Consider the following 24,285-nt stretch of genomic DNA (forward strand, 5'->3'; position numbering starts at 1 on the left):
AACTTATTTGTTCCACCCAAGCTCCTTTAGTTCCTGCCATTTCTTTACATCTGTCTCGAATGGCCAGGGGGTCTTTTTTTTCTACATCTGCCCTACAGTTCTGAGCTCAAGGGTTCAGTCCCTGGTGGGCTTCGGCCTTCGTAATTGGAATATGAATGTTCTTCCCGTACCCGTGTGGGTTTTGTTCGGGTATTCTGTTTTCCGTGAACATCCCCCAAACTTGCTTGGTAAGCTGATTGAATACTACAAATTGTCTCTAGGTATGATGTGAAAACCAATTTAGGCTGTCCCCTCTCCTACGTTGTTGGCTGGCATAGGCTCCAGCACCCCCGCGAAACGTGAGGATAAGCGGGATGGCAAAATGGATGAATATACGTATACTTGTATCCTATCGTTAAGCCCTGATGTTGAACAATCTTTGATTCAGGACAACATTCGAGTGTCATTTTGAGGTCCCACAAAGCCTCTCTTTAGAAACAATGTGAAATAGTGAAACAACCACCATAAACATCCATTCTATTGTCCATTGTATGTTACGCTTCTAAGTTTGAGTGATTTGTGGAGTCAGTCATTTCCAGGCGCAACCAACAGATCAAATGCTCACCTTTCAGTACACGGCTGCTTGAAAACGGCATGCATGCACCTGATGAATTCAATTCTTCTCTTAAGGCCACTGCTATCAACTGTCAGGATTGCTCATCAGAAAAGGTCAAAGCACGCTGTCCTAAGTATTTGTGTGCACCTTTCATTGGTCATTCTCTCAGCATGGCTCCCTGGGAGAAAAGGTACGGGAGAGACCTGCTTTTTTCCATTATGAAATGATACAAAACTCCATCAGTACAACTGTGTTTGATAGATTTTTGATGAATGTCTGAACATGTATGGTCTTAAATAAACAGATAAATGTTTTTAACAATGGTTTGAGACAAAACAAATGTTTTTAGTGCTATTTACTCGGACTAATAAATGGTGGTACAGCCCACAGGTAGTACAGAACTTTTCAAGACAACATACCAAACTTAGAAACTCAAAAGTAATGATAGTCACTGAGTTTCAATGTCCTGTGATTTGGGATATGAGCAGTTTAAAAACAACCTTGTCAATAAAATGGTCAGTGTTTATTAAACTGGTTAAAACTAATATAACATACAGTGACTAGATTAAACATAACATCAATGTGTTTCAGGGTAGACGACAAAGCTCTTATAAAAGGCAAGAAATTGCACTTTTGATTCAGAATGGGTTACAGACGTTCACAGGAACACACAATTATCTATTGAACAGCAATTATACGCGTTACAGAGACAAAGCAAGGTCGCACGGTTGACCATCATTGTGAAATTTACAACTTTTACATTTTGTAGATTTGACTGTGCCACAGTGGCGGTAAAAGGGAGGAAGGCAGGAAATGATGAAATTGATTTTAATTCTTACGAGCTCACTTGATTTCCTCTAGTTTTTTTTAGTATATACATACTACTTTGAGATTCAATTGAAATATTTGAATACTAATTCCAAATTTGGCAAACACAACATGTGTAAACGTCATTACCAAATATTTTCTTGAAATGCCAAATACGTACTGTCATTTGGTTTTTCATGTGTTCTTCCCTCTTATGAAAAAAAAAACATCCTACATAACAAATGTTACAGATACATTCAGATGTAAAGCAACTTTTTGGTATGGTTGATTTATTTATTTTATTTTACATGTAACTGTTTAAACATTTTTATCACAGACATTTTCAAATGTAGCAATCATAGTTTTGACACCCACAGGATTCAGTTTTTTTTTTTTTTTTAGCCATTTAAAGAAGAAAAGGTTTGCAACATGTCTCTGCAGAATTGACAGTTTAAGCTTCAGCCAAAATGGAGTGTTACCATCACGAGCGCTTTACTCATCTAACCAAAATAAAAAGAAAAAAAAATGGTAAATGAATAATTTTCTTTGATTATTTTGTGACTCAAGCCATTCATTCATCTTTTATAGGACATATGCTCGCAATGGTTGCGGGGTGCTTGAGCTGGATCTCAGCTAAGTAAAGAAAAGCAACTTGAAATGGTTGCCAGCCAATAGCACGGAACAAAACGACGAATGTCCTACCAAACTCGCGTCAAGTCAATTTGGAGTGATGAAGTAAATTAGCATGTTTTTGGCATGTGGGAGGAAACTGAATTACCGAGCTAAAACCCATTCATGTTCAGGGAGAACATGTAAACTCCATACAGGAATGCTGGAGTCTGGGATTAAACCCTTAATTTCAAAATTAGCAGCCATCATGCCAACCAATCAGCTATACCGTTAGCAATGATTTACAATCCTCGCTATGTTGCCAGTGTTATAATAGTAACACAAACAAAATTTGTTTTAATCCTGATTTTCACGTTGCAAAGGTTTTCTTCAGCAATAACCTCAGTTTCTTCATTTTGTCTTGAAAGCAACTCCCACTTGGTTACAAGACAAATGAATACATTGTGACGACGCGTATGAAAAATAATAGCAGCTCCGCGGTTGCAAATCCTCGATCACTGAACTTAGTGGACTTGTGAAACACTTCTATTCTTCCTGGTCAGAGATGTCAGCAACGCACGAAAGGAATCAGATCCGTTTATTTTACAACCGTTCACAACAAGGATCCACGTTTAGGATCATCTGACTGAAAGGGACTCGTCATCCAATCATAAAATGGCAAAATATGTCGTCCGTTGTGGTCCTATGGGCTCAGTAGGCCGTCTCTTTGACGATGTTGGTGGAGATGGTATGGTTGCCGGAGATGCTGAGCGAGTTGCGGGTCACCGGGCCTGGGCGCCTCCTGGGGGAGTGACGGCAGGGCACGCAAAAGTAACGCAATGCAGAACAGAAGATCTGACGGAAAGGCGCTGACACCAAGTTGTAGAGTACAGGGTTTATGGCCGAGCTGACGTAGAAGAGGACGTTGGTCAGCATGTAGAAGTAGTGGTAGAAGTCGTACAGGTTACTGGGAATGAACGTAAGAGTCCATATTAAACAATGAGATGCCCCGACAGGCCGTCACATAGGTTTCGCTTTACATGGAAATCAATATGATTCAACTTCACTTGATTATTATTCTCGACACTCAATCAGGAAACTTGCTTTGTCCAATGTATTCCCTGCAGATACACTTGGTGTTGGCCTTTTAACAGCAGCTCAGCACTTTGATGCATTCTTAGTTCTTCTCAATTTCTGTTTAAGTGCTTGTTTTGCCTTCTTCAATTCATCCCTGTATAGCTGAAAAAGAACTTTCCCTTCACAGTTTCGATATCCATCCATCAACTTGTCGTTTTTAGGGTTGTGGGTGAGCATTGGCCTATCTCAGATGACTGGGGTACACACACCCACACACATGCACACACGCACACGTTTGTGTGTGTGTGTGTGTGTGTGTGTGTGTGTGTGTGTGTGTGTGTGTGTGTGTGTGTGTGTGTGTGTGTACACATACAATTAATCAATCACTGGGTTCTGTACGTATGAGTGAGGGGACACAATTCGACCGTTAGCATTGCAAGTACTTGGAAGGAATATGAATTATCCTATATGAAAATGGCAAATAGACACTTGACGATGCGTATAATTAATCCAATATTGATGCCTAATCATTTTGTCAATCATGTTGAATTACTCATGTGAGTTACTCATATGTAATATTGCAGAGACAACATTATGAAAAATGGAGCCATAATAGACTTTGGCATTTTCATACTTTAGCAGTCAGCTGACATGACATTGCACTCGATTTGTATGTGAGCAAGTTTAATGCACAGCCTCCGAAATTTAGCTTCCGGCTTTTAGAATTCAGGAACACAATCCAATCATTCATCCAAGCATTTAATTTCTATAGCGCCTATTCAAGCTGATTTAAGAGTCAAAAGGCAGGACTTCTCGCTGGTCAATCACAGGCTACGCTGCACATTTTTTTGCAATTAACGCAATCAAACTAAATCTTTTTACTTCCCGATTTTTCGTTTCAATAGTGCGAAACGTAACCCACACATTGCCTCTGGGAGAATATGTGGCAAAGAATTTAGAAGAAGGAAGAAACCGTTCTTTTCAAAATGAAAAGATGTATTTTACTCAACGTGTTTGGAAAGAAAAATGTATAAATCCAAGTCAGTGAGAAATATTCCCCAAATACTGTCGTCTTTATTATTATTTATCCATTTTTTCTTATTCCAATGAGGGTGACGGGGGCACTGAAGCCTAACCCAGCCAATCACAGCCGATCCCAGCAAAAACAGTCAAAATCTAGAATCTAATCCATTTTACGTCTATATGGGATTTTAGACAATGTTTTGTTGCACGTGTGTGTATTTTTTGTCCTCTTTTAAATCAGAATGTGCTTTATACATAAACAAAAATCAAAGCTATCTGACAAACAAACCTCCTCTGCTTAAATTCTATGCTTAAACTCTGAGAATAAAAACATCAACCAATTTAAATGTAACAGATGTCGGTAAAGTACTAATCTTTCATCATGGGAGCAGAAACTTGCCATAGTGGGAACAAAATCAACAAGATGGATCCTCTCATTGGCAGATTCTCTTAAATGATGACCTTTAAAGGGGCACCTAAAGCCAGTGCATCATTGTCTGTACGCAAAATGATCGTGTTAATGCACGCAGGGAATGCTAACAGAAAAGTAGAAGCTGAAATAGAAAGAGGCATCACTCACTTGGACCATTCAGAGACATAGCAGAACATGAGGCGTCGGGCGTGGTAAGGCAGCCAGCAGACCACAAAGGCAACGACCACGGCTCCTAAATTGAACACATAAGAAACGGCAGAATAGCTTCTCAATATTCCACTGTTGATTAAATTCCAAAATGGTATCCAGGAATTTTATATGCACTGTCTACATTCACATTTTGTCACGTAAAAGGAAACTTATCCCACGGGAAATCCCAACCAGCAGCTGCTCAGCAACTTCATTTTCTGTATTGAATGATGTTCGTACACAGCAATACTGTATACAAGCATATCAACATATCAAAGCAGACCAGGGACATTATCATAATGAATATTTATCTAAAATCCCAGAACGAGTTTGATGAATTATTTTCATTCACATTAGAATATGACTGTCCAGCAGATACTAAAAGCTAAATGTTCCCAAGGTATCTAATTAGATTCATCAAAATTGGATAGTAAGGGTTTTTTATGTAGATTCCCAACATTCTACAATGCAATCAGTCAATTATTTCTGGTGTGCTTAAAACTACCGTATTTTCACGACTATAAGGCACACTTAAAAGTCTTAAATGTTCTCCAAAATAGACAGGGCGCCTTATAATCCAGTGTGCTTTATATATGGAAAAAAAATTAAAATGTGTCATTCATTGAGGGTGCGCCTTATAGTCGTGAAAATACGGTATATATAATGTTTTTAATCCATATAAGCAGTTCACAATGATTTTTGTTTACTTTATCAACATGTTCTTTAGGTATTTAGACTCATTATGTGTTTTGTAGGGTGGCCCGCTGGAGCAAGTGGTTAGCGTATCGGCCTCATAGCTCTGGGGTCCTGGGTTCAAATCCACAAATCCAGATCACGTCCACCTGTGTGGAGTGTACATGTTCTCCCCGGGCCTGCGTGGGTTTCATCCAGGTACTCCGGTTTCCTCCCACATTCCAATAACATGCATGGTAGGCTGATTGGACACTCTAAATTGCCCCGAGGTATGAGTGTGAGTGTGAATGGTTGTTTGTCTCCTTGTGCCCTGCAATTGGCTGGCCACCGATTCAGGGTGTCCCCTGCCTCTGGCCCGGAGATAGCTGGGCTAGGCTCCAGCACCTCCCGCGAGCCTAATGAGGATACAGTGGTTCAGAAAATGAGATGTCTTTAGTAGAGTGACTCTACAAATGTAAATGAGACTAATGCCACTGCGTTCAGTAAACATGCCTGAAACAGAAAATCAATAACAAACAAAGAAGGGGGGGAGGTGTATAGCGGGGGTGAAATAAGCTTAAACAAGAATGACGTGTTTGGCATTGAGTAAAAATAGATTTTTGAATCACTGAATGGTGCAAAAGATTGTGTAAAATCTCTGTCTTGCTTTCCATGATGAGCATCATTGAAAGCCCAACATTTAAATTAATTATGCAGAAGTTTGTAATGTTTCTCAAGTGTGTTACATCTCCCTCCAAGGTAGTTGTGCATCATCAAGTCAGGGAAAGGTGGAGGATCTCGTTTGTCTGCAGCCCCTAGCAGAATTGCCATTCCATGCTCAGCCTCACTCGATTTTCACCTCCGGTCAGTCATTACATTCACTTGTGAAGACTATCGTTAGCTTCTAACATAAAGCATGAATGAACACAAGGACTTACGAAGAACAAGGACTCCATGGCGAAGTGACTGAGCCCGATTGGGCTCCACTGAGACGTTGAGCATTGTGGGATTGCCGGCAATGATGCAGATGCGATTGTCTTGCTCCGCCTCGTGGAACATTCGCAACAGCTGATTGGCGATGACTCCGTTCAATGCCGAGATGGCCACCATGGGCCCCACGAAAGACAAGAAAGCGTTCACCTGTTTGGAAAGAAATGGACAAGGTTGAATCAGAACTCCTTTATTTGAACGCAACATAGATGCGAACAAAAAAAACTATTTAGATTGTCATCAGGTTGTACACTTTTTGCAGATCCGAACATGCCTTAATATCCTACATGTACCGAATTTACTCACAAATAAGCCGCACCCTTAAAATCGTTGAATTTCACAAATTCTCGCATATTAGCTGCCTCCTTTTTCACAATTTTCACCTCCGTATTCATAGTTTTAATAGGTAGTACAAATGTGTTAGTTTGAAGGCAAAATCTTAAGAAAAATCATCACACTTGGAATCTCTGAGATACAATATGAATCAAAAGCACATTATTAGGGTCAATACCATAAGGAATTAATTCATCCAGTAATGGTTGTTTTCTTACTGCAAAACAGAGAATAAACAACAAATAGTAAATGTTACTGGCTGACATCTACAGCAGAAAATAAATTGTCTAGCAAGTCTTGTGCGCATATAAGCCATACCCTTGATTCAGTCATCATTTTTTTCGTAAAAAATACGGCTTATATGCGAGAAAATACGGTATTTTCCACCATCTGTTAACTAAGATGACCACCTTATGTCAATGTCAGAGATATTTTCACTGGATATGAGTGGTTAGTATAGCTGTAGAAAAAAGCAATAATAATAACTTAAGCAATAATTTGAGAATGCGTCTTCATTGTGAGTACCGCGAGCAAAAAGCAAATCTCTCATTTGTTTTTTTGTGGACACAAAATGACAGCACCAACGAACACACTGCACTCTAAAAAATACCCGCATGAACATGTCGCTGCAATTTTTAATCATTGATCTACGAGATTCAATTAGATCATGAAGGTGTGATGATTGTAACAAAAGTCAATAAAACCTCTCCAATGGCTTTCAATTACAAAAGGAAGAAAAAGCGGACAGGGGATGAAGACAATGTGAGACGAAAGGGAGGAATTTGAACGAGCGGGTTGACAACCCGCCCAAAATGAATACGTTTCGTAAATTGCCTCATTGAGGCGATGTTTGGGATAAACAGAGGTTGGTCTTTCTAAAGAATGAGGACACGTGACGAATGAGGACTGAAACCGTGCAGGTTGCAGGGAATCGTGACTGAAAAATGTTAATGGCTTTAATGAAGCCAGGCAGGCTGCCTTGGAAAGGTTCTCCCACTCTAAACTGGTGAAGATTGATTGAAGCTGAAAGGGGAGAGCTGTGGGTGAGGCAGGAAGACAAATGTTGGCATCACAATGAGAAGGAAGCTCAGGTTGGAATGGGATATTTACAGTCAAAAAGAGCCACCGGTAGGGGGTTGAAATTAATGAAAGGCGTGCTGTTATATGAGTTACAGTGCTTGAGTGGCTTCGACGAATGCTGTCAAATATTGGCGTTTAGACAAATAATCTCAAATCAAAATAAAATGAAGGTCGGGTTGCATTTTCTCACTCCTCCCTCCCACTTTCACAGGCTGGAACATGTTGATTAAATGCGGAGGCCCGATTTGTCTAATTGGCCGTCTCTGAAGATTTACGACTGACTGCCGATGGCGCTTCTATCATCTTACCAACTTAGATAAGAACGTGCCACTAATCCAAATTAGGAAAAATACCATTTAGATGGGTGAAGTACATTTACATATTAGAGTTCCATTACATATTTAATATGTTGAAAATGTCTACAAAATGATTCTTCAATGCTACAACTCCTGTGTGTGAAAAATGTTCACCATAGGCAAGCCGATTTATATTTCTCTATATATAATTTTATATTTTCATTATGCAATTTTTTTTTAATCGTATATATTTGTCTATTTGATTAATCCAAAATTGGCGGACACTCCTCACAGCTCTGAGCAGATTAAGTGGTATGGAATTTGGATTATAATATTTTAAATGTATACTGTGGCCATGCAATGATTTATATTGATATGAATTTCCAATTAAATTTATCATGCAAGGTTTTTATTGATGATTGGTTCCTCTTGCCAAGTGTGTTGGAAGCACTTACAGTATTTAGATCCGTTAATCGCGAGCAGAGCTTTGTAATGCCATGAAAATGAACAATTCCTTAAAGACTTTTCTCACCAAATTCTGTACATTTCAGTTTTTAATGACTTTTTAACAGCAACTGCAGCTGCACAAAATCGCTTTTTAGAACACAACACAAAAGTTCTACAACCATCCTGGTATCAAACAGATAAACTAAACTCCGAGTGCGTTTTGACTTATACTCGCTGTTTATTCAAAGATGCAACCAATGTCATTAACAGACAATAACAATGAGTTACAATAAAATCATATCTCCACTCATTTATAAAATATAAATATTTGTTCTGACCATCAGTCAGATGGTCAGGACAAATATTTATATTTGACATATGAAATCGGGGTTCCAACACAAAAATTTTAAGATTTGGCCACCATTTGATGCTCATCCTTTGGCCGCCATTTGACATTTCTACAGATGGGCAAGACCAAGCAAACACGTCAATAGCGCTAGTTCAGGTGACACCATCAGTCTGGATTGCGGCAGCACACAACGGTACTTGGACGTTTCGTCGAAAGACGTTTGGTCCCCGGACGTTTGGTCGAACGGACGTTTGGTCGAACGGACGTTTGGTCGAACGGACGTTTGGTCGAACGGACGTTTGGTCGAACGGACGTTTGGTCGAACGGACGTTTGGTCGAACGGACGTTTGGTCGAACGGACGTTTGGTCGAACGGACGTTTGGTCGAACGGACGTTTGGTCGAACGGACGTTTGGTCGCTGGGTTGTTACTGTTGAAACCAGCTCTCAAAATTATGATCATGAGAGGGAGAGAGAGAGTTTAATATCTAAAATCAAAATAGCAACGGTAAACTGTCATAATTTGACAGCGAACGAACCCGGCGACCAAACATCCATTCTACCAAACGTCTTTCGACGAAACGTCCGGTCACGGACCACAACACCTGTTGCAGAGACCAGCGTGGCCATCACCCATTTCACTCACATATTCTCGACATGACCCGGCGTCACTTCCCACTGAAACTCTTTTTTGCCCATTTTCCCGTTCTCGTCACAGCCCTGCACGCGAGTTAGCACACTCGTGATGTGAATCAAAGTGAATCAAAAAACAGGTTTTACAAGTGTTTAATGACAAAATGTAAAGCTCGTTTAGACAAATCCTTGAACACTAATTACACTAATAAAAACCGCAGGGTACAGAGAGAAAATAGCAGCGCATAATAGTCCGAAATCTACTCTAAACATTCTCCCGTGCCTGTGTTGATTACAATATTGACATTTTTTTTAGATGTTGTCTTCACTCAGCTCTGCTTTCACCTTAAATCGGGCTGACTATTTCCAAGGTGACGATGGTATATGCCGCTTGTAAGCTTGGCGTGGGCACACTTTCTTCCGTGCTTCTGAGGTGTCCATCTGGACAAATGGGCAGGGCTATGTGTGAAAATCAAGGCTTCGTTTCTAAGAGCCCAGAAATTGGTGGTGAATCATGCAGTTTTAGGGCTTATTTCCACTGAAGAAAAATGCAAAATAAATAAATAAATAGATTATACATAAATAATTAGGTGACCCGGTGGTAGAGTGGTTAGCGCGTCGGTCTCACAGTTCGGACATCGAGGATTCAATCCCCGGTGGGTTCCGATCATCCTGTGTGGAGTTTTCATGTTCCCCCCGGGATTGATTGGCTTTTACGGGTACTCCAGGTTTCCCCCCACTACCCAAACAATGCATAGTATGCTGGTTGAACACTCTAAATTGCCCCTAGGTATGTGTGTGAGCGTGATTGGTCGTCCGTCTACTTGTGCCCAATTCAGGGTGTAACCCGCCTATTGCCTGCAGCTTGCTGGGATAGGCTCCGGCACCCTCTGCAGGTTTGTAATTCGAGTAGGGGAGACATATGCTGAGATGTGAAGGGCAGGAAAACTGTCATATTTCAACTGCTACCCTTGAAATGTGAACTCCGCTAGTTAAAGTGATGAAGTGAATCATCTGCTGACGTACCTTCATCGGCCTTCACGAGGACATCGTGTGCAAAAGCGACATGACTGCAAAGAATGTTTCTCCTTGAGCTCCTTATTTAGTGAAGAAATTAAGAATGGACCCCCACAGTTTATCTCTTTAATTGTTTAGCTTCCTGACTTGGGGTGTTTGTATGCTATTAACAACCAGTAGAAGGCCTATTTATCTTTTCCTGCGGCAGCCCGCTTTCATAAATGCTATGACCGGGTTCGTTCTATCTAAATAAACATCGATCTCATTTTCAGCAGGAAGCAATGCAAATATTTGCACTATTTGACTTATACAAAGGCTCCTTATAAAGTGAGTTTTATCCGTACTGTGTAAATGTGGTCTGGCTCATGTTGGTCTGTCTGCCACATCATTGTAAGTTAGATACAAGTAAAAATATAAATATGCACGGTCCAACGGTGAATAAAAGATAAATAAATTGGGCCTCCTGCCGGTTGGAAAAAGAGGAAGATCCACCTGGTTAATGTGAGGTTCTCAAATTCAATAGGTTTGACGTATTTAAAGCCTCATGGTATTTGCAGATTCTGACCTTTATGGATAATTACATTTAATTGATCAATTAGTAAAGACTGTTATAAATCAGGAGCCCTTTTCCAGAATGACGGCGCTCAATGAAAATGATGATAAGAGTTCTTCCATTTTCACTGCGCACTATTCACTGCTTTATGAATAGTTTCAGTGCAACACTCGGTAATTATAGTGAACTTTATTTTCCACGGTTGTCTCTTTACACCTTCGCATTGGAAGAATGAAGAGGTGTGCAGCTTCTCACTTAGTCATTAACAAGTGAACTTTTTTTTTACCGTGATAAAGCGAGCTGACTCACTTGGGAGCAGGCGTTCAACCTCTTCTTACAAGGGCACGAGCATATTTTGAACATTTTTATAAAGAAAGGGAAAAATTCTAGATATAATCTTCTGAACCGCCTATCCTCACAAGGGTCGCAGGGGATGCTAGAGCCTAACCCAGCTAACTGTGGCCACAAGGCAGGGGACAACCTGAATCGGTGGCCAATCAATCGCAGGGCACAAAAAAATAAATAAATAAATTAATTAATTTAAAAAAATATATATATAAAAAAATTATAATTTTTTTTTACAAAAAAGCCATAACAGTGTTTGGCCCCCCTGCTCCTCAGCCAATGAGTCACCCCTGAACGGTAAAACTTTTTGCCTTTTTCAACATTTTATGCCATTACGATACTGTTACTGATATTGCTAATTATTGGTACCCCCTAAAAATTCTTACCTTACCATTATCATCGTGCATTTTTCAGCTGATACAATTATATTCAGGGTGATTTTATTCCCCAAAAGGCTTCTGCTCGCCCATTCAAATCACAGTGCTCATTTTCAGGGAGTAAATTTCCTTGGGATGTGTACTGTGATGATTACATGCTCCTTGAAAGACTTACAGGGTCATAATTATTGTGCCCAAGCCATGCATTTCATATGTCCACTTTAAGATTAATGTCTGGTGACAGGCAGGCTCGCACTCAGGTGTGATTTATAGTCAGAAAAATATGGATTTTTAGTTTTTTTTCCCCCCTCACGGAATATGTCAACCACAGATTTCATATGCACTCGCTAATAAGATCCAGCCCAAAGTTACGCAGTATACATACAACTCCAAAAAAAAAAAACTATAACCAAGCCATTTGCCCAACAATGTAGAGAGAAGGCTTATTAGCATAAGAAAAATAGGCTCATTTCGGGTAGATGAGAAACAGACTGCAAAATAATCCATGCTTGGAGTATTTTCTCAAAGTATAAACTGCCCCCCCCCTTTTTGAAATACTGTAGATCAAGTATAAATGCCTCCAGTCACAGTAATCACACAAATAGATGGATTTAAGAGTGAGTTGTTCAAAGACAAAAGATATAAAAACAAAAATATGACAATATTAGACATAATGTGAGGGGTACTCGGTCAATTGTTCGCTGGTCTTTTGGTCGCCCGGAAGGTCAGTGATAATTACCATTTAAATCGTTGCTCAAATTCCCTAAATACAAACTGTGAATTACTATTTAGACATACTTAATGCCCTAGTAATTAGTAGGCTAAAGAAAAGTTCCAAATTTCCCGGACTTTTATTGTTTTTTGTTGGAGAGCTTGTTAAGACCCTGACGGACGTAGCTTCTTAAAGGGACAACGCATGTACATACAAACTCTTATACACCCACACGTCGGCTCAACGAAACTGCTCATGGCCATTGTTGGCTTCTATTGATGTGTAGACCGTGTTGTTTTACCTTGTTTTGTCACCGGTCTTTTGGTCGCCGGTCTTTTGGTCGCCGGTCTTTTGGTCGCCGGTCTTTTGGTCGCCGGTCTTTTGGTCGCCGGTCTTTTGGTCGCCGGTCTTTTGGTCACCCGTTGTCGCAGTCGGGGCGACCAAAAGACCGCAACCAAAAGACAGTGACCAAAAGACTGGCGACCAAAAGACTGGCGACCAATCAACCGCACACGAATGTGAGGTATGCAGGTTAATCTGTTCAAATTATTATAGAATTTAAGTAAATACTCCTGAGTTACAATGGCAATTAAAAGGACATGATCTTATTACAAGGCAGTGTGGGATCCACATGGTTGTGAAACGATTCCTTTGGGGTACAATTAAATTAATTTGAGGGGATTTAGTATCTGTTTTGCTTGTGCTCCAACAAGGTCTAGTCGGGTTCCTGTGCAGAACAACCTCACATGGGGCGACCGGACATTGTGCAGTCACGAATAAAGTTCCACCACGACCCTCTAAACTTCCAAAAAAGAAAGACATGAACTTTTATCAGAAGTCATTCACTTAGCTCTTTTCTTTCTTTCTAGGAACTCAACAAGCACAAATTGAACGGCAGTAGTCCGAGCAGTGGAGGAAATGAAGGAATTGAATTTTTTTTAATAAAAACTGTAGGCTCAGACCACATGCAGCAGATGAAAACAATGATTAGAATATTTTTCTCTTCCTGTGAGCTTGCATGTGGCACATTCGCCACCTCTTACAGTGTTACCATGGGTCACCGACGTGAGCTGAGAGCAAACCATCACTGAATGGAACTTGGCAAATTGCACGCTTGACCTGATTGGAAGAGCCTGCAACAAAGCAGAGGGAGGGTCGCTCATATGCTCTCATGAGTCTTAAGAGGGGATCGTCGCCAAATGCTAAAATATAGAATGAAAGTCTTGGAAAATTTCCAACAACGTGATATGTATCTAAAACTGGAAACGCTATACCTCCAGATAAGTAAAAAAAACTGCAATCCTCCTCACATGGTCCTTTCCGATGGACATCACTGCAAAATACAATACAGTGGTACCTCGACAAACGAGCACCCCGACATACGAGCAATTCGAGATACGAGTAAAATTTCGAGCAAATAATTATCTCGAGATACAAGAAAGCCAAGTGGCCAAGACATGAGAGGCTGTTTATCATTGTAGCGCACTGTCTTTTTTGCCGCATCTCTTTCGTGTATTACAGATATCTACGAGCACTGGGCAGAACGATGCATTTTTTTCAGTGTTTTTTTCCTCGTCACTCAGCGCGAATGGCGTAGCGATAGCTAGTACGAGGAGTATATTTTACTTCTCGTTGGCAAGTGGTCGTGCGTTATTCTTGTGAGGACATTTGTGTACATCATTTTCGGAATATTTTGAAGGGAATCCAAAAGCAAACAGCCCATCGATAGTGAAGGTCAGCGTGGAGGCGGGGCAAATACTAGAGCCAAACCAAGAGAAGAAAGGTATCAAATTTTAATACAAAATTAGAATTAAGTTTAGTGTAAGGTTAGATCAAACTTATTTTTGAGTGTGTCTGCATAGTAATCCAAGTTCATTTAAATTTGTTTATTTTTAATTGCGATTCACCGGTGCAAAAAGTCCCGGAACAAATTAAGCTCGTATCTCGAGGTCCAGTGTCCGTCAAAACTGAACATCTCTGTGTGGGAAAAACTAATAATAAAGCACCTGAATTGGATGTATTAAATTGTGCAAGTTTAGTCAATATTAATTGTTGAGTTAATGTCATTGTTGTAAAATTCTATACAACCAGTCATTGCAACATGAACTATAACAAGAAAGTTGTTTGCAGTTCAGTATTACAATCAAGGAAAAAGAACAAACAATATTGATATTAGCCGTTTCATGGATGAATTATGACTTTTTGGATGGTGCTAATCGTGCAATCCATTTGCACATCGTTTGTGCTTCTTCCACTTTACTCAATTGGATGTCTATCATCATTAATAACACGCAAAAAGGTGAATTGTTTTAATATCTTACGGTTTTACTATTTGTGTATGTTACATTGTTTCTATAATGCTTCCTTGTCTTTTGTCCTGTTTTATTTATTTATTTTCAACCCGACTGTTGCCTCATTGATTTTATTCAACTTCCCCAAGAAGATGGATCTTAGCCTTTGGGCATAAATAATGATTGCATGTTTACATGTATAATTTCATTAATGTGTTGTTCCTCTCTTAAATAATCAACTCAAATACTAGGAAACTTTTAGAGTGTTACATGGGGCCGTAAACGGAGCCACTGTCCCTAAAAGGATTAAACATCGGTCATGGTTTGGGTCAACACCTGACTTGTAAATGTACAAACATTAATAAAAACAACACATGTTCGAGTGGGCAATCCAAGCAACATCTAATCAGGTTTTGCAATTGAAATGCATACTTTGTGAAGTCAAGTGTAGACACAGCAGGGGTCCACTCTGCGAAAGCCCGACAAACCCACACGAAGGTGGACATGCCGCTACGGTAAAAGCACAAAGCAGCTTTGGAAAAACTGCATTCTATAAATGTAGATTACCATTTAGCCATTTCCTTTAGGGTTTATCTTGTTGAAAAGCAGGAGGAGCCGGAGCATATCCCAGCAAGTGTCAGGTAAAGGTGCACCAATGCTCTTGACTGTTGACTAGTCAATCACAAATCTAATGCATAATGGACACAGACAAGCACTCACACACAGTCACGCTGTCCCTGAATGGGAAGTGAACACACGCCACTTTCTCCCAAGTCAGGCAAGTAAACCGCTTTGCTTTTATTGACAAAAAGTGCAAACAGTATACCATGCAATGAAAATATTCTCGTCAAGTCAACAGCTCTGGGTGCGATTCCATTCTGCACATCAGTTCAATTCTTTATATCTCATAGCCATTAATAAAGAAAAACCACAACCAGACAGAGATTCAATCTCAGGCAGCAATTCGATTTTTCTTGTTGCACTCTATCGCCTTGAGTTTTGTTTTACTTTCACTGGGAAGTCATTTCCCATGTATCATCAGATATTGTTTTTACTCACTATGGAAAGAGAACATATTTTCAAAAAATGCCCCGTCAGGAAAGTGTTTGGTTCCTCTTGGCGATTGGCTATTTATGTAATGTAGAAGTTTTATTTCTGCTAGTTAGAAAGTTCATGAAAAAATAAAAATCGAACTAACTAATACTGTAGTTTGACTATTTACGTAATGCACAAGTTTTATTTCTGGTAGTTAGAAAGTTCATGAAAAAAAATCCAACTAACTAATAATGTACTTAACAGGTATATGGTTGTTTTATTTTATAAGTAGATATTTTTGTTCAAACATTGACACAATGACACATTGAGGGGAAACTTTCATTTTGCTTGTATTCGAGAAATCTTTTACCAAATAAAATTTGGACCTTTCCTGTTCACCTTTGACTTGACAGTTTGCATCCCAAAAGGAAAAAGGATTTATAGCGTTACAGATTTTTTTTTTAATGGCCTGTGGAAGGGACTTTCCAATTATTTATGTTGTGTACTGCCACTCAATATATCAATCTTCCCACCCACAAATCTTGTGTGCCCCTAGAGGTTGACAAATCCTGGTTGAAGTATTTGTGCAACTTACACTAGCTTACACAGCAACTTCACCCACTCGCTTGGGAAATTGTTATTGCAGCAAATTTGATCATGTCCTGCTTGCAACTATGGTTCAATTCCCAACTACAGTATACCCAGACAGGAATGAAAGCCAAAACATTTTACAGTATAGGCTATAGAGTGGTGGATATAGCATCTGTACTCATTTTTCATGTTTGAATCAGTCTTGCGTGGTCAAAAATGCTTCCCTTTGAAAACAGATTATTTTCTATAGTAAATGGCCTTCATAAAACACATCGGAGGATACAAATGGCTAGTTGGTACATTACATCTGCGGTAGCGAGTTCACACAGAAACGGCTTGTGAAAACCTTGTGGCTTTTCAGAGTATTTAACTGTGAAATCAACGGGTCATCACCCATCTGTACCTTATTCATTATTCAAACAGTTTAATAGCTAGAATTTTTTAATTGATTTTTTTCAGAGTTATGAAATACAACAAGCCACAAGTGGTCACTCAACTGACCATTATCAGGAAAAGCCTGAGAAAAGTGCACACACACAAAACCCAAATGATCTGTTCATGTAAACCATGTCTAAAAAAACAAGTAGAAGAAAATCATAAGTTGTGTCACCATCTTTCACCATCACATTTTCTTTTCAAAAATATTTAAATATAGAGGTTCCATCCACTACACATCTCAGCATACTTATAATCAAAATAATATTTGGTTAATACAGCATTCTTCCAAATAGGCGGTCAGTGTCATGCCCACCGTGAACAACAGCCCAACCAGATAAAGATGAAAAACAAAAAAATACTGGAGTAAGACATAGTAGCAAGGACAAGCACCTAAAAAACCATTTGGCAGCAATGCTGCAAGTTAATGTCCCCTTTCTGGCTCACTTGCCTCATTCCAAGGCTCCAGCTGGGCGACAAAGCATCTGCAGGATAAGTCACCTCATCATTATTTCCTCGCTTATCACAAATCACTTTCTCTACTGAGTCACTGCTCAAAGTTTGTATTGGAAACAATATCATGGAAATTGGAGCTATCATTTCTATAAAACATCATGTATCACAAACACCGGGGAACCCCATGTACATTTTTGTTGTTGTTTTGCTATAAAGAGAGCTCTGAACAGTGATATGTACACCAGAAAGGGGTAAATAATCTCCACACAATTCAGTCAAACTTGTTTCTTGTAGGCATAGTTTACATAGCGTGAAGAATATGCAGTATTTTGTTGTTAATACCGCTTTAAGTAATTTCCTGAAATTGTCGCTTTAGCCAATGAAATCCTGTTATGATTCGAGATAAGAGTTGATAGAATTCTTTTTTAAATCATTATTTATTTCAATGCTTATTTCATTACTTAATGAATCAAAGAATTTTGGTGGTGGCCAAAAGTCTAAATGAGTCGTCGATGATCCAAATTTAGACACATTTGTGGGTTGGTAGAAAAACTAGCTTTCCGTTTAGGTTGAGAATTTCAAAAGGTTTCTTTCCACTTTGTGAGTTCTTCTATCAGGTTCAAGGGGCAAGCAGGCAAGAAACAAGAATGGTGGTAGTGCAAATTGGTTTAGGTTTGGAAAAAGTCAACAACAACAACAACAAAAAACAGTACAGGCAAAACCTCAGAGGAACAATGCTTGACCAAAAACACAGAAACAGACCACTGACCTCATCATGAACGCAACAAGAAATGACCAAGTACAGGAAGGAGCTTAAATACACAAACATTGGCTAATGAGTCGATGGCGAGCAGGTGGGTGACACCAATCAAAGCCGATTAGTATTATACACAAGAAACAAGCGCTAATAGGTGATAACAAAGACTAGAAACTGAATAAGACAACATGACGTGGAAAAAAACCCAACATAAACCGTTCATTCATTTTTTTGTACTGTTTATCTTCCCATGGGTCATGGGGGGTGCTGGAGCCTATCCCAGCTAACTACAGGGTACAGGTGATGGACATTCGGAATTGGAGGACAAAGTAACGCAACTCGTTAGAGCACTGGCCAATCACGGCCAAGCCAATCAAAGGATTTCCAAAATAATCTTGAACTGGTAAATATGCCATTTCAGAGATACAAGAAAAAAAATCACTTGAGTATGGTTATTTTTGGTGGTGGTTAATAATGAATAGAAGATTGAACTGTTCAATTTTCCAGCTAAGAGATACTAGACAAAAAAAATCAACTTTATTTTTGCAACTCGGGAAATGCATGCTTTTTGAATGCAGGGGATTCCCAGTTTAAAGGCAACAAATAAATAAATCAGCAAAATAAGCCTGAGCTGTTTAATTTGCCAGCTAAGAGATACTAGGGAAAAAAAGCTAAATGAAGTACAATTATTTTTGCTACTGAGGCAAAGGGTGCTTTTTGAATGCAGTTTAGCTGCAATAAACAATGAAAATAAGCTGGAACCGTTAAATTTGACACCCAAGAGATTCTAAGGGGAAAAAGCTCAATTTAGTACAGGTATTTTTGCCACTTTGGCAAAGGCTGCTTTTTGAATGCAGTTTATCTGCAATAAATAATCAAAATAAGCTTGTACTGTTAATTTTGCGAGTTAAAAGATGTTATGGGAAAAAAGCTCATTTAAATACAGTTATTTTTGCCACTTTGGCAAAGGATGCTTTTTGAATGCAGTTTATCTGCAATAAGTAATCAAAATAAGCGTGTACTGTTCATTTTGCCAGTTAAAATATGTTATGGGAAAAAAGCTCATTTAAATACAGTTATTTTTGCCACTTTGGCATAGGCTGCTTTTTGAATGCAGTTTATTTGCAATAAATAATCAAAATAAGCAAGTACTGTTAATTTTGCCAGTTAAAAGAGGTTATGGGGAAAAAAGCTCATTTAAATACAGTTATTTTTGCCACTTTGGCAAGGGATGCTTTCTGAATCCAGTTTATCTGCAATAAATAATCAAAATAAGCGTGTACTGTTAATGTTGTCCGTTAAAAGATGTTATGGGGAAAAAAAGCTCATTTAAATATGGTTATTTTTGCCACTTTGGCAAAGGATGCTTTTTGAATGCAGTTCATCAAATTGAATTGAATTGAATGCTTTTATTGTCATTATCCAAGTATACTGAGATTTAAAGCCTCACCACGAAGTGCACAATAAGAGGAACAAGCCAATAGACAAATACATATTCAATAAAAATAATAAGTAATAAATAAATAAGTAGTCAACAACATAAATAAGTAGGGAAGTGCACAAATAACAATAAGAAACAAACAAAAGAAGCGATAACTAATGCAATAAATAACAAAAATAAGCTTGAAGTGCGCGATGACTTGTCACCGGCCAAACCAATTAAAAATAAAAAAATAGAGAGAAAGAGAAGGTGTTTGTGTTTGCAGGTGTGTCACTCACCTGTAGCACCGTCTTGACGGTGACGAGGGCCACGGTGGCGGTGCAGATGTTCTCGCCCCTCCGCGTCTCCTGGCCCATGACGAAGAGCATCGGCGTGGCCAGGGCGAAGGAGGCCAACCACATGCCGCTGATCAGCTTCTTGGTGCGGCTCCGCGACATGATACTCTTGGCCTTGAACGGGTGGCAGATGGCCAGGTAGCGCTCCACGCTCAGCGAGGCGATGTTGAAGGCGGTGGCGTACGAGCAGCTGTCCCGCAGGAAGTAGTAACCTCGGCACACCGCGTCCCCGAACACCCACGGGTGGTGGAACCAGATGAAGTTGTACAGCTCGATGGGCATGGACAGCACCAAAATCAGCAGGTCAGACACGGCCAGGCTGGCCAGATGGTAGTGGACGGTGCTCTGCAGGTTCTGCAGACTCTTCTTGCTCAGGAGGGTGCACAGGGTGATGGAGTTGCCCAGGGAACCCACGGCGAACAGGAGCAAGTAGATGACGGTCACCATCACTTTGGAATACACGTCCGTGTTGACTTCCAAGTCCTCCTCACCGCCGTCCGGCTCCAGTTCGCCGCTGTTGTTGGAGAAGAACGAGTGGTTGCCCGAGAGGATTTGCGCCAGGGCGCCGTGGCGGTGCGCGTCGAGCCCGGGATGCGTCAGGTTCAATTCCATCACGCCGCTACGATGGCCGGAGAAGGTGGGAAGGACGCGAGCCGCCGATGTGAGGATGGGCAGAGGAAAGATGATTTTATATTTTGGCCATCGGGAGGGAGGCGTGCACCTTGCACTTGCCTCGCTCGGCTTGTGACGCAAAATGTCAAGTCCCCAATCACTTCGAGTACGCCCCCCCTACAACAATGCCTTCAAATGTGTCGTCCTATAGTATCTTAAAATCTGCACTTTTGAAAATGGGGAAAAATAACATGATGCCAAAGTTTTTTTCCCATCTGTTTTTTTAACTATAACATTAACTTGGGAAAATGAGTCACTCTTTCTTCTTTTACAATGGTTTTATTTCATTCATTTCTAGACCGCTTATCCTCACAAGGGCTGCAGGGGGTGCTGGAGCCTATCCCAATCGCTCAATCCCTGGCCAGCCAATCGCAGGGCACAAGGAGACAGACAATCAATCATATCTAAGGACATTTTAGAGTGTTCAACCAGCCTGCCCTGCATGACTGTGGAATGTGGGCGGAAAACAGAGCACCCGGAGAAAACTCACGCAAGGCCGGGGAGAACATGCGAACTCCGCACAGTGAGGACCCACTAGGAATCGAACCCTCGACCACAGAACTGTGAGGCCCACGTGCTAACCATTCGCTCGCCGGGCAGCCGCAAACATAAAATGAACTTGGAAAATGAGTCGTTCTTTCCACTTTTAAAAATGTTTTTATTTCCAATTGAAAAATAAAATTAAGCGAATAATCATTGAACAGATTCAGAACTGCTCTAGGGATCAATTTCATTCATTGCGTTCATTCATATCCACCATAGACATATTCAACAAGCAGTCCAAAAATGTCCTCAATAACATTGTGGAGAAGCTGGCGAGAATCACACACAAAATAATCAAAATGTCTTGGTCAGAGATAAAAAATAAATAAAAAAAAACTAGGAGATCTAATTTGAAAGTGGAAAATACACATAGCATCAATTGTCCTCTATCGGAAACTGCGCAAGCCTTGAAGATTTCCGAATATGCCTTTCAGAAAATGAAACCACTTATTTGCAAGAAAAATAAGGACAAAGTTGAACAACCCTCAACATTCTTGAAGATGAACCTTTGCCAAAATGAAAGAAGGCTAAGCCAAAACAAAATAAATGCCTGGCTCATGGTCAAATTTTTTGCTTAAACAAGCTAAAATTCCTCACTAACCACACACAATTTACTACGTCAAACACACAACACACTTAAGTCAACTTTACTTATACTTATAGATTTGCAAATGAACATACTCTACTGTGTAAATATGTATTTGGACTATAAAGACATACAGGACTTTTGACGAAATAATTCATACCACTTTCTGTGGAGGAAATCACCATTCGTTAATGCCTGCAAAAAATGATTGTATCATTAATGCTAATGAAAATCTCTCACTGTGAAGAACTATTAGATCAAAATGGATGCAGTGTCTCGCTACTGCTTCTGGGAAGCAATATTGCAAATTTGACACGGGGGTGCCCTGACAGTGCAGATGTATACAAATACATATTTGACTAAACGGTATGTCAAAACGACTAAAATTGCGTGCTAATTTTTTGGAACATCCTATTTCACTTTGAGTCAATAATTTGTCGGTGGTCCTCAAACACACGCACAAAGACACACGTGAAGGCTTGAGTGTGTTTATAATCATCAGCTGTCAGGCTCTTTAACAAAACAAATGGCTAAGTGTTAAGACCTACCATATGCATGCATGTACATCTATGTGCATGTATGTATATATGTGCTTATATATGTGTGTATGTATGTATATATGTGCTTATATATATGTGCATATATATGTATATATATGTATGTATGTATGTATGTATGTATGTATGTGTATGTGTATGTATGTATGTGTATATATATATATATATATATATATATATATATATATATATATATATATATATATGTACACGTATGCCTTTCCTATATCTGCATTCTCACCCTCTTGCTACTGTGACAACGAAATTTCCCGAATACGGGATGAATAAAGTTATCTAATCCAATCCAATCCCATCCAATAAGATGGAGTGTCATTGTCAGGATATAGATCAATTTTCTTTCCTCTCCAGTCTGGTAGGATTTTTTTTTCCACATCAGAAAGGACATTTTCATAACAAAACCATACAATACGGGACAAAAATAAGGAAAAACATTTTGACACTTAAAAAAATAAAAATCAATCAACTATACTTCCCTCCCTGAGTAGTCGTTTTTTTTCATGGTGGAGTGGCTAGCATTTCACCAGTCTTGGCACTCAAAAATCATGCGTTTGATGTCACGCTATAACACCAGTATCATATTGGAATCGAAAATGTGGTGATGATAATGACGTTAGATGACTGTGTTACAGTGCTAAAAGAACCCGTTCCTCTCATTTTTATTTTTATCAATACTTATTTTTTTCCCTGCATATACTTCATTTTGATGTTTTAGGTCAATAAATGTAATGCCTATAAATTATACATACAAGCTAAGCAAACAAGATGATTTCATTCTACTCTGCTGTCGGCCACCAACTATTGTCTTACCTGAATTTTTGAAGTTTAACTAGAACTATGTAAATGAATTTATATTTGAATTATTTCAGTAAGCACATTGTTGTTTTAGCCCCCAAAATTTACTCATCCATTTGCCACTTGTACATTGACAAAAGTCGGATGCCTTAGTGGCATGAAATATTCATTAATTCATTTACGGAACCGGTCTTTCCTCACAAGGGGGGTGCTGGAGCCAATCTCAGCTAGTAATTAATTATTCTTGGTCCAACTTCTCATAGTGCATAACTTTTGGTTCCAATATATGTACATTTACAGCTATTTTGTGAAGAAGATCAACAACGAAAACCAGCTGTGTGTCAAAACGTTCCATTGCTCATGCATTAGATTGATTGCTTTGTGTGTGTGTGTGTGTGTGTGTGTGTGTGTGTGTGTGTGTGTGTGAAACACCATATGGACCTCATCAGCTAATTTGTGATGGGCTAGAGGGTTGACAATGTAAAATATTAGCGATACATTGTAGAAAAAAATATTATGCTCCATAAAATATGAATGGAAAATCCTTTCCAACATATTTTTCAGTATTGACGAACTTTTTGATGTTGAGGTTTCAGCCAGTGACTTTGCGGAATTACAATACTAGACATTCACCATTTCTAAGTGATCCTCAAACTCCATGGCAGAAAAACCATGCAAAAACCAGAAGGGAAGACATTTGAAATACAATAGAAAATGTGCTATATGCCGAAAGACAAAAAAACGACAGTGACTGACACTTTTAGTTATTACATTCAAACTTTAGCACTCACCTATAGAGTTGTTTAGAACCCTAGCGAGTGTCTAAACCGGAAATTTATCTCTGATCTTCTACAGATCCTTCTCTGACATGTTTTTCATCTTGATGCAGACCTTCTGCATCATTTGATTCAGATGAGTTTGAGGAGGATTACATGGAAAAACAGCCTTCTCAAGGCTTCCTGTTTTTCCATATATAAGGTTTTGGGCTATTCTGTTGCACTTTTGGGGGTTCAGATGAGGGTATGCTGTCATTTTCGTCAATTGTGAGGCTTTGAAAGGATTTGAGACCTGCTTTGATTGAAAGCTAAATAGCTAAACGTGACTTGACTCAAATGAGTTTCCCGTTGTGCAACTGTTGCAGAAATCATGGGAGAATTTGTCAAATTTGGCAAGCTAGAGATGAGGCAGAGTTGTAGGGAAACACAAAAAAAGGTTTGACTCTGAAAATACGGAAGAAA

At 39.4% G+C, this 24,285-nt stretch overlaps 1 protein-coding gene across 1 annotated transcript; it reads right to left on the minus strand.

Annotated features, from left to right (window-relative positions):
- Positions 1-1,474: 1,474 nt before the first annotated feature.
- On the minus strand, positions 1,475-20,554 carry ntsr1 (neurotensin receptor 1 (high affinity)). The gene is made up of 4 exons (XM_077616906.1): positions 19,820-20,554; positions 6,344-6,545; positions 4,692-4,776; positions 1,475-2,978 (listed from the first exon to the last, which is right to left on the minus strand). Exons 1-4 carry the CDS (start codon positions 20,486-20,488, stop codon positions 2,723-2,725), a joined length of 1,212 nt encoding a protein of 403 aa, XP_077473032.1. The 5' UTR covers positions 20,489-20,554; the 3' UTR covers positions 1,475-2,722.
- Positions 20,555-24,285: the final 3,731 nt, after the last annotated feature.

This window comes from Stigmatopora argus, chromosome 1, assembly GCF_051989625.1.
Source record: "Stigmatopora argus isolate UIUO_Sarg chromosome 1, RoL_Sarg_1.0, whole genome shotgun sequence".
NCBI classification, from domain to species: domain Eukaryota; kingdom Metazoa; phylum Chordata; class Actinopteri; order Syngnathiformes; family Syngnathidae; genus Stigmatopora; species Stigmatopora argus.